The 17,538-nt window shown below is 47.1% G+C and overlaps 1 protein-coding gene across 1 annotated transcript; it reads right to left on the bottom strand.

Moving 5' to 3' along the window:
• Positions 1-367: 367 nt before the first annotated feature.
• On the bottom strand, positions 368-3,309 carry LOC125556062 (putative inactive receptor kinase At1g48480). Its single transcript, XM_048718864.2, has 2 exons — positions 1,832-3,309; positions 368-1,260 (listed from the first exon to the last, which is right to left on the bottom strand). The coding sequence occupies exons 1-2, from the start codon at positions 3,204-3,206 to the stop codon at positions 641-643; spliced, it is 1,995 nt and encodes a 664-aa protein (XP_048574821.2). The 5' UTR covers positions 3,207-3,309; the 3' UTR covers positions 368-640.
• Between the last annotated feature and the right edge of the window lie 14,229 nt (positions 3,310-17,538).

The following is a 17,538-nucleotide window of genomic DNA, read 5'->3' as shown; positions in this document are numbered from 1 at the left end:
GTTGGAGGCATGCGCAAGGGGTTCATCAATATTGATTGTAATTTTCTTTTTTGACCGGCGATGCTTTGTGCAAAGGCTGGCATTTTGTTATCTTCTACTCCCTCCATTTCTAAATATAAGTCTTTGGAGGGAATCCACTATGGACCACATACAAAGTAAAATGAGTGAATCTATACTCTAAAATGCATATAGATACATATGTATGTGGCCCATAGTGAAATCTCTATAAAGGCTTATATTTAGGAACGGAGGGAGTATATGAAAAGACAGGGTTTCTAAAAAAAAAAAACAATCCTGGATCCAAGCACGCTCACCGTCAATAGTATTATCTTTGGTTACAAAAAGTTTGCTAGCCAAATCTTACAATCAGATAAGAGCGAGTAGTTCGTTGAGCGTGAATATTATTTCCATGAACAGTTGTGTATGATGCACACAACTGTGTGTGTGCAATGTTGGTATCCATATAAACGGAAAAATTAAGACTAGAGTTCTCTGTAGTCACTGAGTGAAGGAAAGTACAAAGTGGGAGTGTGATGAATATGATCTCAAATGCAACTAACTAGATATGCTTACACACATATATATAGCACCGATCAGAGGTTGGAGAACTCTCAGACTGCCGATTGGTTCGGTGCTCCTGTCACGCTTCCATGGACACAGACCTGTCGTCCTCCTCGCGAATGGCATTGATCATCCCGGCGACCTCCCTCATGGTCGGCGGCACCTCGCCGGGTGAGGCGTCGATGCACCTCATGGCGACCTGCAGCAGCCGCACCATCCGCTGCTCGCTGACGCCGTCGCGGGAGAGCAGCGCGCGGTCGAACACCTCGGCGGTCCACTCCTCCTGGATCACCGAGGTCACCCAGCGCGCCAGCTCCGCGCCGTCGCCCTGCGCCGCCGTGGCCTTCCCCGTGAGCAGCTCCAGCAGAAGCACGCCGAAGGCGCGCACGTCCGCGCGGAGGCCGGAGCTCCGGCTGCTGCCGACGGCGGCGGCCAGCGGCGGCGCGACGACGCCGTACTCGCTGATGCAGGGCTCCATGCCGGCCGTGAAGAGGATGTTGGTGGACTTGAGGGCACCGTGGGCGATGGCGCCTTCCGCCGCCGCCGCAGAGTCGATGGAGGAGGACGTGGAGGAGGCGTAGGAGCTCGCGCCGTCGCCGCGCATGGCGGCGTGTAAGAAGGCCATGCCGTCGGCCACCTTTGTAGCAATGTGAAGGCGCGCCGGCCAGTCAAGGGGGGCCTGGCTGCTCTCTATAGAGCCTGCAAATAATCATCGAGAAGAACATCGTTATTTTCTTCGCTCGGAATAACATTTTGCTACGAACTAATGCTCGAGGTAGCATAATCTTACAAGAACTAATGCACGATGAAAGAATCAGGAAATGTTTATCTTCTGGAAGAATTCATAAAAGTTGGCATGTGTTAGCAGATTATTCATGACGATTGCTACAAAAATGTGCATGAGGGCAACTAGCCACAAGATTGCCCATATGATATTCTCTAATTTGTACTACAACTCAACTATATATATGTCTGCCCCCGCAAAAAAGAAAACTGTATATATGTCTGCATTCCATACAAGAAATAAGTCACTTCGAATTGGTGAATTCTTGGCGTTTCTTTCCTAAAAGAAATTCGAATTTCCAACTTTCAGACCATACATCCAGTGAACGGATCTAATCTCTTCTTTCGTGTACAAAATTATCTTAATTTTGGATAATATGATGTTCCAAGTGTTGAAACTTTCTTGTTTGAATCTATGTGATGTGGAGCAGATTGTATTTTCTCTTCTCTGACATTATATTGTAACGAGAGGAGCGAAGGGGCATACCGTGGAGTAGCCTGTGGAGGCTGCCGTTGCTCTGGAACTCGTAGACCACCAGCTTCTCCTGCGCGGCGCAGTAGAATGCAAGCGGCGGCAGGACGGCCGGGTGCCTCGCGCGCGCGACCCGCTCCATCCGCCGCCGGAACTCGTCGTCGCTCACCGACGCGTCCTTCACCCGCTTCACCGCCAGCGCCGCCCCGCCGGGCACCGCCACCTTGTACGAGCTCCCGTACCGCCCGCGCCCCAGCAGCTCCGCGGGAGACTTGAGCAGGTCCTCGAACCGCAGGTCCTTGGCCGCCGCGGCCGCCGCCGTCGACGTGACCGAGGCCGTGCCCGAACGCCGCAGCACCACCAGCGACGTCGACGCCGCGCCCTTGCGCGCCGGGCTCCGCTCCGCCGAAGCCGGCAGCGAGTAGGCCGACGCCGACTTGCTTGTCGTCGTCGTCGTCGGGTTGCTGCTGTCGAACATGTCCTTGCCAACCATGGCCTTCTTTCCCAGCTTGTTCCTCTTCCTGGAGCAGAGCTTGTACACGACGAATGCCACGATGACGGCGCCGAGGAGGACGTACCCGAGGTACATGAGGATCCTTCGCGTCTTCTTTGATTTGCTCTCCCCGGAGGGACACGGGGAGAACACGGGCTCTCCGCACATGCCGGCGGCGTTGGCCGCGTAGCTGTCGTCGCGGAAGCGTCCGGTCTTCTTGGGGATAGGTCCGGTGAGGTTGTTGTTGGACACGTTGAAGGTCTCGAACTTGTCGAGATCGAAATCAGGAATGGTGCCTTGGAGGTGGTTGTCGTTGGCGTTGAACCTTATGAGGCCGCGGACGCCGCTGAGGCCGGCGGGGATCTCGCCGGAGAAGTCGTTCCTGGAGACGTCGAGCACGTGGAGCTTCCTGAGGTTGCCAAGGGAGCTCGGCAGGGCGCCGGAGAGCTGGTTGCGGTCGACGTAGAGGTGGGTGAGGCCCGAGCAGGCCGAGACGCCCGCGGGGAGGCCGCCGCGCAGCGTGTTGTTCTGCAGGCTCACCACGCGGAGCGCCGGCGCGGCGCAGAGCAACTCCGCGTCGATGGTGCCGCTGAGACCCAGGGACTGGAGATCGATAACCTTGATCAGGCCGGCGTTGCTCGCGCCGTTCTCGAAGCACTTGACGGTCCCTCCCCACTTCGAGTCGCTGCCGTTGCGGCCGCCGGTGCCGTCGCAGGGGTCGGTCGACGCGTCCCAGCCGAAGTCGCCCGCCGTCTTCTGGTCGCCACCGGCGAGCTTGGTCAGGAAATCGACGAGGGAGTCCAGCACATCGTCGTCCTCCTTACCTCGAACCCCACACGAACAGCACACCAGTAAGGCCACTATGACGGCAGCAGCCACGGCAGGAATCCTCCCCATGATGTGATGAAGATCGAGCACAGCTCACTGAACCCCGGTATGCTGGACTGAGAGCTCTGTGATTTCTTGACGTGAATTAAGGAGCCCGGGATATGGCTGCATGCATGGCGCTGGCTGGCACGCACGGGTCGTTGCAGCTGCAAGCGGACAAAGGCGGCGAAGTTTTCAAAGGCCGGTGTGCGTTTGGCGCGTGTGCTGTGGCCAGGGAACAAGGTGGAGGCGCCAGATGCCGGCCGGGAGGGACTCTTCTCCATCCGCGTCAGCCGGCCGGCCGGGGCGACGGCACGAATAGGTCGTTCGGAACACGGCGCACGTCTCGATCATGGAGTCTGCCACACGGGGAATCTCTCCGTTTGGTGGACTGAACAGAGATCTCATTTGACGCAGTGCTAATTTGGAACACATGTGTCTTGAGCTGTTGCTGGAATGATGACTTGGTATTTTGCCTGCGTCGTGGAAAATGACCGTGTTGGCTGATTGATCGGCCGATCTGTTGTTGGTGCTTTTGCCATGGCTAGACCCAGAGTGACATGTGGAATCAGCCAAACGATTACTGGCGGCTGTTGCTTCTTCGCTAATTACAGTTACATCTTACGTGGTACGTAACAAATTTGTTTGCTCTATCAGAATTTTACAATAGCAGGGGGAACGCAAGTAAGCACCCGTGGAAATTCATCATATCATGGGCTTTAGTGTCTTGTTCACTCTCTTCGCCCGCCAAAGTCTTATATATAACAAAAAGAATATTTGAGTACTTGTGCGGAATTTTGTTCCGATGTCTAGGGTTCGCCCAGGTGACATCTGAAAAAGTGTGTTTGCTAAATATTAGGTGCCTCAAATTTTCGCTCGCGTCAGTCGATTTCGCACGAGACTGAAGACCGAGGCGCCGTGACGAGCGCCAGCGAGGAACGCCCACCTAGGGGCAACCGAGTCATGACCTCGCCGGAGATGGGGATGCGCTAGGAGCGGCAGAGGGTTGTGACGTCCCAGACAGAGACGAGGAAGAGGGCCGACTGGTGTGGGAAGGGAAAGGGGGTACGAAGAGTCGTCGTCGACGCTAGAAAAGGAGGGGAGTGGGTTAGTGGGATGGATAGGGCGACAACAATACATGTGAGGGCAGGGTGGTGAGGTGTGTGGGATAGTGCCGACAACCGCGGTGGGGGAGCGCGGGCGGGAGCAAGTTGTTAGGGCTGGGTAGGTCGAAGGCTCGGAGGAAAATAAATCACACCAGGGGAGGTGAAATTTGTTGGGAAAGAAAATGTCTTAAGGAAGAACAAACATATCTCTCGTTGTTTCTCACATGACTCGAGTGATGGCAAAATTATATTTCAGCCACATAAGGGATAGACACTGCAAAAGGCTCATGTAGGTAACGCTAAGACATCTTTAGATGGTTAGGAGGACGGTGGTGTCGCCAGCCCACCAGAGTTCAAGTCCTAGACTTGACGTTGGTGCTCGTATTATTTCTGGTTTTATTTCAGGCTTCGGTGATGTTTGTTCAGCGGGAGAAGACGTTCCCGTCGACTGCGAGGCGTCTGTGGTGACTTCATAAAATCTCAAGATGTTATGCTGATGACCCACAAGTACAGGGGATCGATCGTAGACCTCTCGATAATTAAGAGTGTCGATCCAACGAGCAGCAGAATAAAATGATAAGTGTTTTTAGCAAGGTATTTTCTGCAGGCACTGAAATTATCGATAATAGATAGTTTGGTAGTAAGATAATCCGTAACGGGTAACGAGTAATAAGTGTAGCAAATGTGCAGCAAGGTGACCCAATCCTTTTGGTAGCAAAGGATAAACCTAGACGAACTCTTATGTAAAGCAAAACTGAAAGAATCAATATGGTTGACTAGAGGGGGGTGAATAAGCAACTACCAAAATTTAACTTTTCTTAACAAATTAGGGTTAGCAACAAATAGGTTGTCTAGATGTGCAACTAGGTGAGCAACCTATATGATGCTAGCAATGACAACTACAATAGCAAGCAAAGGATACAACACTACGATAGCTTGCACAAAATAAAGGTAAGAGATAACCACAAGTGGAGCCGGTGGAGACGAGGATGTGTTACCGAAGTTCCTTCCCTTTGAGGGGTACGTCTTCGTTGGAGCGGTGTGGAGGCACAATGCTCCCCAAGAAGCCACTAGGGTCACCGTATTCTCCTCACGCCCTCACACAATGTGAGATCCCATGATTCCACTAGTGGTGCCCTTGAAGGCGGCAACCGAACCTTTACAAACAAGGTTGGGGCATTCTCCACAACTTGATTGGAGGCTCCCAAAAACACCACGGAGCTTCACCATAATGAAATGTGGCTCCGAGGTGACCTCGACCGTCTAGGGTGCTCGAACACCCAAGAGTAGCAAGATTCGCAAGGGATTAGTGGGGGAAATCAAATTTCTCTTGGTGGAAGTGTAGATCCGGGCCTTCTCAACCAATCCCTAGAAAATCAACAAGTTTGATGGGCTAGGGAGAAAGATCAGGTGAAAATGAGTTTTGGAGCAACAATGAAGTTAGGGTAGGAAGAGGTGAATCTTCTTGGGGAAGAAGACCCCCTTTTATAGTGGGGGGATAAATCCAACCGTTATACATCTCACAGCCCGCAGACGAGTGGTACTACCGCTCCTTACAGGATACACAGGAGAAAGAAGAACATGGGAGAAAAACAGAGGAATGGGCGGTGGTAGCCGCGGTAGTAGGAGCGGTACTACCGCTGCTACAACCGCCCATTTTCTGAGGACAAACGGGTAGCACGGTAGTCACCCAGAGACACCACCGTAGGACCCGACATAACAAATCGAGGTCCCAGCCACGAGCGGTAGTGCGAACGGCGGTTACAGCGGCACTATACCACCTATAGGCGGTACTATCGCTACAGCCAGCGGTACTACCGCTTGTGGCTCTTCTCCCCTACTCCGATGCAAACAGGGGACAACTCCAAGGAAATGATGGGTGCAAGAAAAGTGTGCGTGTTGATTCCACCCAAATCTTTCCGGTGCGAACCCCCTCTTGATAGTAGGGTTTTCCCTACGACTCAAGTCCAGCAGAAAAGAATCACGAGAAAGAAAACTGTCTTCTCTTGAAACTTCGAGGGGCACGAATCGTCTTGTGCCATATGCTTGATAGTCTGAAAAGCTCAATGCACACAATTAGTCTACAAACATGTTGTCATCAATCACAAAAACCACTTAGGGAGAAATGTGTCCTAACAATCTCCCCCTTTTTGGTGCATTCATGACAACGTGGGATTTGCACAAAGGATATAGCAAGAACAGGTGTGCAACCCCACAATCTACAAAATATAGACAGGCTCTACCTAGATGTGTGCACTATTTTAAATATGCTTTTGGAATGCAAAGTGCACACATATAGGATCCACACTCCCCCTATATTTTATAGACCAAACCATACTTGCATAGATAGAAGATGAAAGCATGCAAGTGATACTATGTGAGCATATGAATGAGAGAATAAACAAGATATATCTCACAAATGATTACTAACATAAAGTACTTGACATAGATAGATATAGATAGGATAGCTCATATGTGTCACACCATATGGTCTCGAACACACGGGACGAACACAAACCAAAGCAAATGAGTTCGAGCGAGGAAAGCAATTGCTGTTGGGGAACACAGTATTTCAAAAGATTTCCTATGATCACGCAAGATCTATCTAGGAGATGCATAGCAATGAGTGGGGAGAGTGTGTCCATGTACCCTCGTAGACCGAAAGCAGAAGCGTTTAAGTAACACGCTTGATGTAGTCGAACGTCTTCGCGATCCAACTGATCAAGTACCGAACGCACGGCACCTCCGCGATCTGCACACGTTCCGCTTGGTGACGTCCCTCGAACTCTAGATCCATCTGAGGCCGAGGGAGAGTTTCGTCAGCACGACGGCGTGTTGACAGAAATGATGAAGTTACTGACGCAGGGCTTCGCCTAAGCACTACGACAAAATATGACCGAGGTGTGTTTCTATGGAGGGGGCACCGCACATGGCTAAAACAGTTGTCAACTTGTGTGTTCTAGGGTGCCCCTGCCCCCGTATATAAAGGAGCAAGGGGGAGGCCGGCCGGCCCTATAGGGCGCGCCCGAGGGGGGCAATCCTATTCCTAGTAGGAGTTGGACCCCCCCCTTTCCTAGTCCTACTAGGAGAAGAAGGAAGGAGAGGGGAAGGAGCAGGAAGGAGGGGGCGCCCCCCTAGTCCAATTCGGACTAGGCCCATGGGGGGGGCAGCCCTTGGCTGCTCTTTCTCTCCCCCTTAAGGCCCAATAAGGCCCATAACTTCCCCGATGGTTCCGATAACCCTTCTAGCACTCCGATAAATACCCGATACACCTCAGAACCATTCCGGTGTCCGAATATAGTCATCTAATATATCAATCTTTATGTCTCGACCATTTCAAGACTCCTCTTCATGTCCGTGATCTCATCCGAGACTCCGAACTACCTTCGGTACATCAAAACACATAAACTCATAATACCGATCGTCATTGAACGTTAAGCGTGCGGACCCTACGGGTTCGAGAACTATGTAGACATGGCCGAGACTCATCTCCGGTCAATAACCAATTGCGGAACCTGGATGCTCATATTGGTTCCTACATATTCTATGAAGATCTTTATCGGTCAAACCGCATAATAACATACGTTGTTTCCTTTGTCATCGGTATGTTACTTGCCCGAGATTCGATCGTCGGTATCATCATACCTAGTTCAATCTTGTTACCGGCAAGTCTCTTTACTCGTTCTGTAATGCATCATCCCGCAACTAACTCATTAGTCACATTGCTTGCAAGGCTTACAGTGATGAGCATTACCGAGAGGGCCCAGAGATACCTCTCCGATACACAGAGTGACAAATCCTAATCTCGATCTATGCTAACTCAACAAACACCATCAGAGACACCTATAGAGCATCTTTATAATCACCCAGTTACATTGTGACATTTGATAGCACACAAGGTGTTCCTCCTGTATTCGGAAGTTGCATAATCTCATAGTCTGAGGAACATGTATAAGTCATGAAGAAAGCAATAACAATAAACTAAACGATCATAGTGCTAAGCTAACGGATGGGTCTTGTCCATCACATCATTCTCTAATGATGTGATCCCATTCATCAAATGACAACACATGTCTATGGCTAGGAAACTTAACCATCTTTGATTAACGAGCTAGTCAAGTAGAGGCATACTAGGGACACTCTGTTTGTCTATGTCTTCACGCATGTACTAAGTTTCCTATTTAATACAATTCTAGCATGAATAATAAACATTTATCATGATATAAGGAAATATAAATAACAACTTTATTATTGTCTCTAGGGCATATTTCCTTGAGTCTCCCACTTGCACTAGAGTCAATAATCTAGTTCACATCGTCATGTGATTTCACACCAATAGTTCACATCTTTATGTGATTAGTTCACATATTCATGTGACTAATACCCAAAGGGTTTACTAGAGTCAATAATCTAGTTCACATCGCTATGTGATTAACACCCAGAGAGTGATCATGTTTTGCTTGTGAGAGAAGTTTAGTCTTTGGGTCTGCAACATTTAGATCCGTATGTATTTTGCTAATTTCTATGCCTACAATACTCTGCATGGAGCTACTCTAGCTAATTGCTCCCACTTTCAATATGTATCTAGATCGAGACTTAGAGTCATCTAGATCGGTGTCAAAAGCTTGCAGCGACGTAACTCTTTACGACGAACTCTTTTATCACCTCCATAACCAAGAAGTATTTCCTTAGTCCACTAAGGATAATTTTGACCGCTGTCCAGTGATCCACTCCTGGATCACTATGTACCTGTTGGGGATATGACTACTAGAGGTAAACCGGCTAGGAGTGGCCGGGTTAATTCCATGAATATAGAAGCCCATAAAGACGTGAGGATGGTGGCGCTTTACGAAGGCCCAAGGCCTAAAGGCGGGTTATGGCCTGTAGATGTAAACTGATTCTTTCATATAACTTGTATTGTAAGTTAGAAGGAATAGAGACCGAGCCGGACACGTTTATGATCCGGCCTCGGGACTCTGTAAACCGGCGGGCGTCAACCTATGTATATAAAGGGACGACCCGGCAGCGGTTTAAGGAGAAGAGACAACAACTCGAGAGCCAGGCAAAGCGGATTCGCTCCCTGGTCATCCAAACCCCAGCAATACCAAGCACAACTAGACGTAGGCTTTTACCTTCATCGAAGGGGCCGAACTAGTATAAAACCCCTCGTGTCCCTTCTCCGGTTTAACCCCTTTAAGCTAACCCGTAGTGATGGCTCCATGACTAAGTCCTTTCATGAGGACATCTGCCGTGACAAACCCACGACAGTTGGCGCCCACCGTGGGGCTATCACACTGTAACATCCCAAATTTCCAATTTGGAATGTTATACATTAGATCATCTATGCATATCATATTTTAGTTTGCATTTTGGTTGAACCTATAAATTCTACGCAACTCAATGACCCACGGAGAGAGTTGGGGATTTCGTTATTTTCATATTTGAGTTTTCTCAAATTTTGAGAATAGGATCATTTGATTTTATTTATTTTATCAATTATTTATTTTACAAAAATATGAGAGAGGGAATAAAATGACTTTCCCAAAATAAAGAAATATTGAGGATTTAATAATAAAATCAAATAAGATTTTATTTCATAGTTTTTCGGTGTTTTATTTGAATTTAGGAAAAATGTGCGTTTTTCAAAATTGCATTTAGGTCCAAAATAAATGTTCACCTTGTGTGGCTTGATTTTAGAAGCCCGTGAAAATTTATTTCAAAATTTTTGGAGTCCGTTTAGTATTTCTTTTTATTTTTCTTCTGCGCGTATTTTTTTTTAAAAAATACGCACCGACCTACGCGCCATGTCCGACCTGGACACCGGCCCGGGCGGGCTTTATAAGCCGGGGAGAGGCCCAGCCCCAGCCCCAGCAAACCCTAGCCGCCCCGTGCCCCACGCGCCGCCGCCGCCCGCTTGCGCCGCCGCCGGATTCCGCCGCCCGAGGTTCGCTGCGCCTCGACTTCCGTGCCATCGGTTTTTTTATAAAAAAATAGATCGGTTTTCGTCGGTTTTTCCGTCAGTTTTTTTAGATTTGGTTTTTTTAAATAGATCGGTTTTTCCGGTTTATTTAAATAGCGAGCGTTCGTCCGTTCGTTCGTTCTAGCGAACGTTCGTCGTTTTTCTTTTTCTCGGATTAAATCCGTGATTTTTCTGATCGCGATTCCTGATCCGATTTTCATTCTAGTATAACTTTTCGCTCGTTCATCGGAATCAGGCGATTCAAGCGCCTAGAGTTTCGTCTCGAAACCCTCTATCCGTTTAACCAACTTAAACAAGATTTTGCTACTGTAAAATTTGCTCTAGATCCAGATTACTAGAACGAAGTTGTTTTCTTTCGCCGTTTGACTTTCGTTGCTTCGTTCGATTTGATTCTTTTTGCCAACCGGAGTTCTTAAGTTGAACCTTCTGGTTAGATCTCTTATTTGAGTTTTACCTGTGCATTAGATGAGTACTTATTGTATGCTTGTTTGTTTGTCCGCGATAGAATACCCGGAGTGCGCCGCTTGTTACTTCGAATCTCTAGGTTTCCCGGATCATCAGCAAGGCAAGTAACACTTTGATCATACTTTTTCTACTACCCAGTTTTATTGCATTAGATCAATCCTCACACATTGCATGATTAGGATCTAATTAAATTGTGGGATGGGAAGTAGATGAGGTAGTACCTATTACCTGTTTATTATCAAACCTTTGGGAGTTACTTCTACGTTTGCTTATTATGCCATGCTATGCTAGTAGACGTGGATTGGGTGAGTGATATCCATGACAGATGTGAGTTTGTTAATTAATGGTTTATCTAAGGTGGCAACTTAAACACACAACTGGGTGGACTGAGGCACCTGGGTATTCCAGGACTTGCCTGTTTTCTTTTGGACCGCCACCCAGGCTCAAAGGGATCATGAGACTATTCATACTAGAAACTTCCATGTGCAGCCACAAGCTATTATGGGCTCTAGCATAGTTGACTAAGTCGTGCGAACTCTTACAGTGGTAGACTAGCAGATGTAGGGGATGTAGGTGGTACGGTCTACCCGATCGTAAGGTGCTAACGCTTCTGAAAGACTATGTCTCGGTCATCCGTCTTCTCAAACACCACGTAGTGCAAGAAACCAAACGGAGGCGATCGAGTCTTGTGGGGAAAAGTGCGCAAACCTCCGCAGAGTGTAATAAACTAATCATGGTTAGCCGTGTCCCCGGTTATGGACATCTTGAGTATCTAGTACTTGGATTATCATGTGAATCTCAACATGTTACTCTAAATTAATTTTGTTGGGTTATGTTTAATGATGATGCTTAATTGGGATTGAGAATGCTGTCAACCATTCTCAATGTTTAACAACTACCATGATAGTTAAATAGATTTATTCCTTTGAAGTAGGGAAAAATTGGCTTTACGCAAAACTGTAACCATAGAGCTTTCCACCAGCCAAATATGCATATAGTATAGCTGTTTCATTCCAATACTCTCTATGTGTTACCTTGCCAGCATATTCCATGTGCTGACCCGTTTCGGGCTGCAACGTTAATGTTGCAGACTTTTCAGACGACGATTAAGGAGTTTTAGGTCGTGGTTCTATACTCAGTGATGCCATTGGAGTTGATGGACTCACTTATCTTCCAAGCCTTCCGCTGTTATCGTTATTAGATGGCCTTAAGCCATATTTATTGTAATAAGTTCTCTATTGAGACACTCGATGTAATAAGTGTGTGATTGCTACTCTGTTATAAATCCTCCGAGTACTGTGTGGTGTCAGCATTACTGATCCAGGGATGACACCTGAGCACAGAGATCAGACTGTTTGAGGTCTGGTCGCTACAGAGATGGCATCAGAGCACACGCTGACTGTAGGACACGACCACTAAGCTAAAGACCTAGATCACTATTCACTCTCTTCTCATTTCTGACTCCTCATCTTTTCTACTCTTTAGGATGGCGGATGCAAGGAATAAGTTCACGCAACCGGATGAAGATACACCCTTTGGACGTCACTTGAAGGAAGTCACTAGATACCTGAATATAGGAGTACCAAGCTTCACAGGAACCTACAACGCCACTTTACCTGAAGAAGAGCGCTGGATGATTCAAGTTCAAGTTCCAGGAAGGACGTTCATGCCAGTCACTGAGCCCATAGAGTTTTCTTTTGATGCACCAACACTGAGTCTAGGAAAGAGCATGGCAGCTCACATCGCCATGGGACGCATTGGAGAAGTCTACCGCAAGGATCTCAAGGATACTATCTACCAGATTTGTGGGCGCCGAGATGAACACTGGGAGATGATCAGCACCAGGAAGGATAGATCAATCGCAGCTTTTATCCAGGAGTTAAACCAGCACATTCGATGATAGGAGAACCAGATGTGCGCCGACATGATAGATCTGAAGAAGGCTAAGACTAGAATCAAGGAACTGGAGGAAGAACTCAAGGCTACACGTGAAGATTATGAAGAGGAAATTGAAGTATTGGTGGAGAAGAATGACGACCTGATCAAGAAGATTGGAATATTTATGGGAGGCCCTACGCCAGTAGATGAAGACAAAGAAACCAAGGAAATTAGCCCGGAAGACTACATCATCATTGACGACACCGACTCGGAACCAGATAGTAGCGATGATGACTATGTTGATGAAGCTGGAGCAGATATCATGGAGTCTGCAACCGAAGAATATTTCTAGTAGACCACCTCATCAGTAGTAGTAGTCCACCATGTAAATATAGTAGTCCGAGCACTTTTGCGATAGTTAGATCGATTGTATGCCCTTGTTTGATTGAATGAAGTGAATTGTTTGTTTTGCCTCATGTGCATATGGGTAGTGTTTTCTCTTTAGACCCCCTCTATTCTTACATCTCATCTTTTCTAAACCCTCAGATGCCTCCGAGACGTGACCCTGGATTTGCCTTTCCACCGGAGCTCACCCAGTTGATCCAGCAGCAGAACACATTGATGCAGTTGCTAGTCCAAAATCAGAATCAGGGGAACAACAACAACAACCCACCACCACCACCACCACCACCACCTGTTGACCACTTAGCCCGTTTTCTTAGGCTGAATCCGCCAGTGTTTTCCAGTAGCACCGAGCCGATAGTAGCAGATGATTGGCTCCGCAAGACAGCTAGGGAGTTGACCACAACAGGATGCACAGATGCGGAGAAGGTGAAGTTTGCCGCACATCAGTTAGAAGGACCGGCAGCATCATGGTGGGAGAATTTCACAGCCACTTTCCCAGTCGACACTGTCACATGGGACCAGTTTCAGCAGGCTTTTCGTACTACACATGTTTCAGCAGGAGCTATGGCCATGAAGAAGCGTGAGTTTCGCAACTTGCGCCAAGGAGGACGGACAGTTGGCCAGTACGTGGAGGAATTTAGTAAGTTAGCACGTTATGCCCCAGATGACATCGCTACAGATGCAGCTAAGCAGGAGAAGTTTCTGGAAGGACTGAATGATGAGTTGAGCATGCAGTTGATGGTAGCCACCTTCAACAACTACCAGGAGTTGGTAGATCGTGCTCTTATGATTGAAGGCAAGCAGCAGCAAATTGAGAATCGCAAGAGGAAGTATGGACAAGGAAAGTACAATTCAGGAGCTCAGCAGAAGCCACGTTTTACCCCTAGACCGGGAGGACATTTTCAGCATACCCATGGAGGAGGTAGCTCGCACAATCACAATGGCACCAAGAATGGAAATGGCAATGGAGGAAGCAACGGCCAGAATCGCACCAACCCATCAACCCCAGCCAAGAAAGACCTAAGCCAAGTCACTTGCTTTAAGTGTCAGAAGACCGGACATTATGCCAATGAATGTCCTGAAGGCCAAAATGGCAATGGAAGTTCTGGGAAGAAGCCGAACCCTTTCAACAGGGGACAGGTGAACCACGTTAGCGTGGAGGAGGTTGAAGCTCAGCCTGATGCAGTAATAGGTAAGTTTTTGGTTAAGTCATTTACTGCACTCGTTCTTTTTGATACTGGTGCATCGCATTCATACATCTCAAGGGGATTTGTGGATAAGTATAACCTATCAACCCAAGCCCTTAGGTCACCCATGTTAGTAACCTCGCCTGGAGCAGAGTATGTGGCTAGTCTATGGTGTGATCGGTTACCATTAAGGATTGGTAACTATGTTTTTCCCTCAGACCTAATAGTATTGGAATCCCAAGGATTGGAAGTGATATTAGGCATGGATTGGTTATCAAAGTATGAAGGGAATATTGAATGTGCTAGTAAGTCAATTTTTCTTACCACCCCAGAAGGGAGAAGGATCAAGTATGTATCCCGACATGTGCCAAAGAGGACTCAAGTAAATTGCTTAACAGGAGTTGTGCAGGAGGAAGTACCAGCGGTAAGGGATTTTCCTGAAGTATTTCCAGAGGAGTTGCTAGGCATGCCACCGGATAGAGATATTGAGTTTTTGATTGAGCTATTGCCAGGCATACAGCCAATATCAAAGAGACCATATAGGATGCCAGCAAAGGATTTGGTGGAAATTAAGAAGCAGACGAAGGAGTTACTGGATAAGGGATATATTCGCCCAAGTTCTTCACCTTGGGGATCGCCAGTACTTCTGGTAGAAAAGAAGGATGGATCGTTAAGGATGGTTGTTGATTATCGAGGATTGAATGAAGTAACAATCAAAAACAAGTACCCACTACCAATGATCAACTATCTGTTTGATCGATTGCAAGGATCTAAGGTATTTTCCAAGATCGATCTGTGATCAGGATACCACCAGTTGAAGATTCGAGAACAGGATATTCCTAAGACAACTTTTACCACCAGGTATGGGCTGTACGAGTATACCGTTATGTCATTTGGTCTGACTAACGCACCTGCCTATTTTATGAACATGATGAACAAAGTGTTTATGGAGTTCTTGGATAAGTTCGTCATAGTGTTCATTGATGATATCCTGGTTTATTCGAAGAATGAAGAGGAGCATAAGGAACATTTGCGACTAGTACTTGGAAAGCTCAGAGAACATCAATTATATGCCAAGTTCAGCAAATGTGAGTTTTGGTTGAAGGAAGTAGGATTCCTCGGACATGTTATATCTGGAGAAGGTATAGCAGTTGATCCCACTAAAGTTGATACCGTGACCAAGTGGGAAGCCCCAACAACAGTTGGAGAGATCCGGAGTTTTCTTGGACTCGCAGGATACTACCGGAGATTTATTAAGAATTTCTCAAAGATTGCGAAGCCTATGACTGAGTTGTTGAAGAAAGATACCAAGTTCATATGGACGGAGGAATGTGAGGCTAGTTTCCAGGAGTTGAAGAAACATTTGGTTACCTCACCAGTGTTGATTTTGCCAGACCAAACCAAAGATTATGAGGTGTATTGCGACGCTTCACATCGAGGACTTGGAGCAGTGCTTATGCAGGAAGGGAGAGTTGTTTCATATGCCTCAAGACAACCGAAGCCTCATGAGTTGAATTATGCCACGCATGATTTGGAGTTAGCAGCCGTAGTACATGCATTGAAAACATGGAGACATTTTCTGATTGGAAATCATTGTGAGGTGTACACGGATCATAAGAGTTTGAAGTACATTTTCACACAGAAGGAGTTGAATCTCAGACAAAGGAGATGGTTGGAGCTTATCAAGGATTATGATATGAAAATGCATTATCACCCCGGAAAGGCTAATGTAGCAGCTGACGCATTAAGCCGTAAAGAGCCATGTCAATACGCTAATGACGGGAGAAATACCCAAGGAGTTAGCAGAAAATCTTCGTGAACTATATGTGGAAATAGTTCCGAGAGGCTATGTAGCAGCATTGGAGATTCAGTCAACTTTGATGGATAGAATTAGGGAAGATCAGAAAATTGACAAAGAGATTGCAGCTATAAAGGAGAAACTGAGCAAAGGAAAAGCTAAAGGATTTAGTGAGGATGAGCACGACACCCTATGGTTTGAAGACCGCGTTTACATACCCAATGACCCAGAGATCAGGAAGTTGATTTTGCAAGAGGCACATGATTCACCATATTCAATTCACCCAGGAAATACCAAGATGTATTTGGATTTGAAAGATATTTTCTGGTGCACCGGAATGAAGAAGGATATTGCGGAGTATGTAGCAGTTTGTGATGTATGTCAGAAAGTAAAGGCAGAGCATCAGAAGCCAGCTGGATTGTTACAACCATTACCGATACCCGAATGGAAGTGGGATAAGCTAGGCATGGATTTTATCACGGGATTGCCCAAGACTCATTCAGGCTATGACTCGATATGGGTTGTAGTCGATCGATTGATGAAAGTAGCTCATTTCATCCCAGTAAAGACCACTTAGACCAATGCTATGTTGACAAAGATATACATGACCAGGATCATATGTCTGCATGGAGTTCCAAGGAGTATCGTATCAGATAGAGGAACCCACTTTACCTCAAAGTTCTGGAAGCAGTTGCACGAAACTTTGGGTACCAGGCTATAATTCAGTACAACTTTTCATCCACAGACAGATGGACAGACCGAGAGAGTAAATCAGATTTTGGAGGATATGCTGAGAGCTTGTGCGCTAGATTATGGATCTAGTTGGGACGATAATTTGCCATATGCAGAGTTCTCTTACAACAACAGTTACCAAACCAGTTTAAAGATGGCCCCTTTTGAAGCATTGTACGGAAGGAGGTGCAGGACACCGTTATCATGGGACGAAGTTGGAGACCGCCAGTTGTTTGGACCCGATTTGATTAAAGAGTCTGAACAGAAGGTGAAGTTGATTCGCGATAGGCTCAAGGTAGCCCAGTCCAGACAGAAGAGCTATGCAGATTCTAAACGCAAGGAGACAGTTTACGAAGTCGGAGATAGAGCTTATCTTCAAGTATCTCCACTTCGGGGAACAAAGCGTTTTGGAGTTAAAGGGAAGTTAGCGCCACGATTTGTAGGACCCTATCGAGTTTTGGAACGTATGGGAGAAGTGGCCTACAAGTTGGAATTGCCTGAAGGATTGTCAGGAGTACATGATGTGTTCCACGTTTCTCAGTTAAAGAAATGTCACGCGGAGATGGCTGACATACCGTTGAGAGATACAGTGCCTCTGGAAACTATTCAGTTGGATAACGATTTGACCTACGAGGAGAAACCAATTAAGATCCTCGAATTTGCCAGTCGAGTCACTCGTAGCAAGGTTATCAAGTTTTGCAAAGTTCAGTGGAGCCACCACATGGAGTATGAAGCCACCTGGGAGCGAGAGGAAGATTTACTCAAGGACCACCCTCACCTATTTTCTAACCAACCCGAATCTCGAGGGCGA

The sequence above is a fragment of the Triticum urartu genome, chromosome 5A (genome assembly GCF_056163025.1).
Source record: "Triticum urartu cultivar PI428250 chromosome 5A, HENAU_Tu73, whole genome shotgun sequence".
In the NCBI taxonomy this organism is placed as follows: Eukaryota; Viridiplantae; Streptophyta; class Magnoliopsida; order Poales; family Poaceae; genus Triticum; species Triticum urartu.
Note: the sequence above shows the minus strand (reverse complement) of the source record. Positions and strands in the feature narration are given on the sequence as shown.